The sequence below is a fragment of the Geospiza fortis genome, unplaced genomic scaffold (assembly GCF_000277835.1).
Source record: "Geospiza fortis unplaced genomic scaffold, GeoFor_1.0 scaffold381, whole genome shotgun sequence".
Classification (NCBI taxonomy): Eukaryota; Metazoa; Chordata; class Aves; order Passeriformes; family Thraupidae; genus Geospiza; species Geospiza fortis.
In genome coordinates, this window is record NW_005054348.1 from 3960992 (window position 1) to 3967289 (window position 6298).

At 39.6% G+C, this 6298-nt stretch overlaps 1 protein-coding gene across 1 annotated transcript; it reads right to left on the reverse strand.

Annotated features, from left to right (window-relative positions):
- Window positions 1–2250: 2250 nt before the first annotated feature.
- CCSAP (centriole, cilia and spindle associated protein) lies at window positions 2251–5558 on the reverse strand (the record flags this gene model as incomplete). The annotated part of the gene is made up of 2 exons (XM_031058766.1): window positions 2251–3500; window positions 5280–5558. Coding segments are annotated over 2 exons (453 nt in total), but the record flags the coding sequence as incomplete, so codon positions are not given.
- Window positions 5559–6298: the final 740 nt, after the last annotated feature.

The following is a 6298-nucleotide window of genomic DNA, read 5'->3' on the forward strand; positions in this document are numbered from 1 at the left end:
TCGGCTTCCTGTGAAGAAGTCTGTATTTCATAGTTGCAAAGATGTGACAGTAGTGACTGAACAGGCATGCTACTGTATTTTACAGGACATTCTTATGCAGTTTTCATGGTAACATTTTACACTGTAAACACTATCTTCACAATACTATAGTTAAACTGCAGCATTACACATTGTAAAACTCTTGCTTCACTTAGCTAAGTACTTCCAGAAACAAAGGAATAAACAGTCATTTTAATGAAAACTTTGGACAATTGAGTATTTACTGTGTTCTTACCAAAAAGTTTTACTTCTAAAACAGGAGTGAGAAGTGTTCACCACTTTGCTAAATTCAAGAGTCCATGCAAGACAATGTTTAGAAATTCCTTAATTGATAAGGAGACATTCACTAGGTTTTCTACTTTTCAGTGAGTCCAATTTGAAGCAAATGGCCACCTCCTGTAGGAATCTATGGAATACACTTAAAGCTTTTACACCTGGAAAGTTCTGCTTTACAATGCAATTGGCTTTTCATTTGTTAACATCAAAGCACCCGCAGTTTTCCAGACCAAATACTTCACACAGAGCTTGCAGTGATCAGAACTATACTATTTCATATAGTCTAAGCAAAATAGTAGCTTTATAGCCAATTAATACCCAAATGCAGGAAGGCTACCTGATTTGCAGAATAATTTACCCCTCACACTTTAGTTATTGTATTACTTAAACCCAGATAGTACTAACATAGCACCCAGGATAGTTTTGGCTACAGACCATTTGAAAAAGCACAACAACTCACAAGACCTGATCTGTTGTCTTTTAGTAAGTCTCTTTGTGGGGAGCAGTTCCTGACCAGACAAGGATTTCAGGACTAGACAATTTCCTCAGTATACAGCAGCCCTGATGCTGTTGAAAATTCTGATTTGAAGACCTGAACAGGCCTTTTGGAAATGTTTTTAGTTCCCAGTATGCAAGGCAGAAGACACTTAGGCCTCCTATAATTATTGAAAACACCAACACCTAATGGGAGATACATCTTATCCAAACACAAGTATTTAAGGCAGGCACAGAGTCATCCTGGCTCTTCCTTTCCCTGTGGGAAGAGAGAACTGTAGAAGCTATCTTCAAAAGCATGGCAAGATGAGTCCTGCCCTACACAGTCAAGGAAACTGTTGAATGTGACAAAATGCACTGAGGGCACAATCCATCTGCTGTGGTTACATAAAGCCTACAAAGTGTGTGGGCAACAGGAACAGGCAAGTTTTTATTGAATAAGGCTGTTAAACACTACTGAATTGGTGCTTTGACACTGTTGTGCAAAGCTTGGGTGGCTTCTGGAACTGCAACAGCATCAGAAGCAAGCTAAGCATATTTACAGCAGTTATTTAAAGAGGAAAACACAGCATGAAAAGAAATGAATCTTATATGGAATAAAGGCATTCTCTGGAGTAGTTTTCCCCATTTTTGAGCACTGTTCTAAAGTTTCAGGAAGTTCTAGCCTATAGTTTACTTAGCAGTCAAAATCTGCTACAGGGATTTTACTGCATATAAAACATTCTTAATCATGCTGTGCTTTCCCAGACTTAAAAGCTGTAAGATCTTAAATAGGTAGCCTTCAGCAAGAGTGGTCTGTATTTTTATAGCTTTGTGCTTAAAAGGCAGGTTAAACAAAAAACAGTTTATAGTGTCATGGATTCTAGGATTTAATTTAACAAAATTAAAATTGTGAGTAATGAAACCTTTAGTGATGTAAGACGCTAGGAGGCAGCAGTGCTTGGACCCTTTGCACAATTGCTTTCTTCAAGAACACAGACTTTTCACTAAGCATGCTCTGTTGCAATAGTAATTCCAGAGTCCTCCTTAATCACTGAGATTGTGGAATGAAGCTAAAACTAGTGCAGGTTTCTGCTCTAGAAGTGCAAGTATGCTTCCTGTGGGAATGTGTCCAGCCTGTAAAACACAAGCTTCAAAACAATTAAACTGAGATAACCAACATAAGTAACTAACACACAGCACATCTGAACAAAACTTCAAAGCTCACAACTACAGCAATCATCTGCCTAAAGCATAGTTAGCAAACTGAAAAAAAGATATTTTACAGCCACCTGAGGGAAACAAAACCACCAAGGAAATCACAATGACTGTCTTACTATGTAGAAGTAGGACCTACAAAACAAAAATGTTCAAACTTCATTATATGTTCTTGTTTACTCAAGGATACACCCCTCCTTTCCCTAGCCCTTACCCCCTCCCCATCCCCCCATAAGTGAAGGGTTCTGCACCAATTTCGAGAGGCAGCAAGTTTCTCAGGACATCATCTACAAGTTTTATCAATACAATTTTCAAGTTTAAACCCTTTTACAATATACCTGTACAATACCTCCAAAAAGAATGCATATTGCACTCTGACCCCTGCTGAGCATAATAGATACTCTGAAGTGTTAAAAATAGACCTCACCAGAAAGGAGCCAGCCCTCTCCTTCAATAAATGCATTTACATGATTAAGTACAGACTAAGTGTGACCACAAGGTTAGTACAGTGGTACAGCTCTATATTTGTAGAACAAGTAACTGCTTATTGAGTGGCAGCTATCAGATAATGATTGTCTACATTAGTTATTTGGTACAACAGGAACAGCTACAGTAAAATGATCCTGTAGCTGTTTCTTGCCCTGAAAATGAGTGGCTTCTTCTAATGACCTTAGAAACAGTGATAAAAGTTAGCATCAGCTGATTTACTAATCAACAAGGTTGGTTTTGTTTGGGGTTTTTTGTTGTTGTCTTTAAAGTTTCTCTGTACAGACAATACTTGGTATTTGCCTGCCTAAAGCATCTACATTTATTAGTGCTAGTTACCAGACACACTGACTGCCTGCTGCCTGTCTTCATATGCTTATTGTCGTAAAAGTGTTAAATAGTTTTATAATACAAAGGCACCTCCATCACTCCTTTAAAGTCTTTCCCCAATACCATCTCCTCATGACTTGAATTTTAAATAAGGGAAAACAGATTATTTGTAACCATGATCATCAAAAAAGTGACTTTGCTTTGACTCCCTGTATGTTAAGGTTCCCCCTCCCACCCTCAAAACAAACCAACTAAAGCAATAGAAAAATTCCCAAAAGGGGAATTGTTTAAAAGTTTGGGTAGTTATATCTAAAAGCCTCTTCAAATGTTATGGCTCCAAGGATACACCCCACTGTGAGGTAGGTAGCCAAGATAAAAACATTGTAACAAATACTTTAACAGCTGGAAACTCCCTATAAAAACCTTGCATAAGTGGTTTGGTTCCTTGTACCAGTGTCCTGATATGCGTGACTTCTTCTGAGGATGCCTAAGGGAATCCAGGTTCAGAGAGCTCTTGCTGAGTAGCATCTCATGTACTCTGTCATCCAGGGGTTGTCTGCTGGGGAGGGCTTTGCTCGCCAGGTGTTTTCTGCCTCTGCTGATCGCACTCGCCTCTGAGAAAGCTTCCTTTTCTCCACTTGCCTCCTGTTCTTTGCTCGTAGGGCAGATTCGTGAATCTAAAAGACCAGAGTTAGTATTATGGAAGGAGAACAGCCTAGGAAGCCCTCAGGAATGACAAGGATCACTTTTTATTTGTCCCAGTCCTGAAGAAACAAGGATTGTGAGCAAGGTTATATTTTCTTCTCTAATTTGTACCACTAACTGAGCATAGATTTCTTTTTTTTTCCATGAGAAGTACTTTAAATTCTGTTCTGCATTATCTTTCACACTTCTAACTATTAAATGATTGCAAAAATCTTGAATGTTTCATAATCTTAGTCAGATGAATTCTAAAAACCTTAATTCTCTGTTTGTATCATTTAAAAACAGTCCTCAATATGCCTAAGCATCCCTTAAGTCTAATATCCCTAAGCCATATTAGTAAGACCAAACCCTAGGGATCCCTTAGAGACTAAATATATTAATTTTGAAAAATGTGCTGAACACAATTACATACATTTTTATATTACTAAATTACCATATTTCCCCCAAATTTTAATATGAAGAGCCAGTTTCTATGTTTGTATGTGTCTATATCCATATTGAAAACCCTGTCTCCCATCTCATTAAGGGGTAAGTAACACCTTTCAGACATGCAAGAAAAAGTAACCTCAGCAGGCAGTAAGTAGTCAGTTCCTACATAAAGAAACACCCTCAGTGACAAAACACCACATAATTGGGAGTGTTTCCAAAATGTTCTTCCTGTTCAGCCCAAGCTCAAGACCCAAGCTGAGGTGTTCCATTACTGTTTCTAGTGTAAGAAGTATTAGGTGTCTAAGATAAAATAGAAATAATTCTACTCATGTCAGGCTTCAGCCTCTTCTAAGCTTCAACATAAAGCACCAGTCAACTGTTTTGAGCACTGACCAAAGTTTATCGATTTAGCATAAGTGTCCACTGTCAGGAAAGACAGCTTCATTCTAAAGCTGTAAGGCCCAAGTTCCTCCTTTTGCCCAAAGGTTTGAGGTGTCCAGGAAGGAAAAGCTTGGGCTTCAAATCCCTTCCAAAACAGCCCATCAAAGGCCAGCTCCATCTGGATATGGACAAGACACTGGCAGGGATGCATTAATGATTATGTTTTACCAGCCTAGGAGAGTTATAGAGAAGAAAGAAATGGATCTGTTAAAACACTCCCTTGCTGTTTCTAAGCTAGGAAACAGAGCCCCAGTACAGCAGAATCCTGGTGCTATCCATGCCACATGAATTTCATTTGAGCTATTTTGGTAATATTTATACCAGCCCTGTAATCCATCAGCCATCTGATAGACCATTCTGCTGCAAGCAACATTTCCTACTGGCAAGCCACCAAACCAGGCTGCTAGACAAGACATCTTAGCAGAAAAGCACTTGTACCATCTCAGTGAGGCTCCTAGTCTAGGAAGTGCCCCAGCAAAAGTCACTCTCACAGCTCAAGGACTTCCCCAGTGTTTATATGCCTGCCTGCTGTGGGGGGCCTGGTGTTAACTACCTGCTCTTCTCCTGTTCTCATGAAGTTCAGAATGCAGAAATGCTTTTAGAACAGCCAGTTTTGCTAGGTAACACTGTAACAGCCACAAACAGGACAGGCAGTTTTAATTAGAACTTGCAAGTGTTAGTCAAACCCGGGAAGCTTCCAAACCAACGGTAAAGAGCTCTTATTTGGACATCAAGACTCTTCAGGTTTATTGCTCGAACCTAGTGCTGGAATCTCCATGCATTCAAATAAAAGGACCCCTGAGAAGTTTTACCCAGCTCTTAAGACATCTGTAGGCACTAAGTAGTCACTGCCTTTTCATGAAACAGAAGCTCTTACTTACTTCGTTCACCGAAGCAGAAGCACAGACGTTGTGAGTTTTCTGGCTCCCAGTATCTGTCTGTCTTTCTCCCCACCCATACAGAGCAAATGGATGTTTATTCTCCTTTGGTGCATCTGTCCTTTGTGGACTTTTGGCTGATTTTCGATCGTTACGACTGGACAAGGCACTTCGACTTGGACGTCGTCCTGTACGGCTGGTTTTGTCTGCTTCCTTTACAGAAGTGTGTTCTACAGTTTTCTCTTGCTCTTCCTTCTCCTGCTTTTCTTGATCTTCTTTTTCTTTCTCTGAAGAAAAAAAAAAATTATGCTTTAAGCTCCCAATGACAACATATTAATGTCTGATTTGCACAGCCTCTCAATACATCACTGAAGCTGTGCTTTTTTTAGAAATTCAAGAAGTCATTGCTCCCTTAGCAACAGACATATACCTTGCTTAAATGTCTTCATTCTTTCTTTAGTGACTACAATACAGCTTTCCCATACTTAAAAATGCCTTTCACTGGTGAGGTTACAGATAACCAACAGCCCCAGGAAGAACTTAAAGACTGTTTCCAGTGATCTTGTGTCTTCTCATCCTTGCATCTCTCAGACAGTAAACAGATAGAGTGCTGAATGCCACATAGATGCTGCTAGCCAGTCAGAGATGAAGACTGTGTGCAATATTAAATCCTTCATATTATCAGCTTACTCTGAAAAAGTTACTAATTTTCAAGCTCTGTTTATATGTCTATCTCTGTTAGGGTTTTCTGCTTAGGAAGGAGAGGAGAGCATGAAGCAAAACCCCACAAAGTAGTAGACATCACCTTTGCTACCTGATCTGTGAATTATGTGGTACATTTAAAGTGCCACACTCTGCAGGCATTACTCCCCAAGGCTCATTTATCCCACACATTTAAGCCTTCCATAGCTAGGGGCCAGCAACAGTCCTCCAGGTACTGGGTATGGAAAGAAGGGTTTGTGAGAAAGAATTTAAAGGCTGAATCACTGCAGTTTTAGATCATCACTGAAGACTGAATCAGC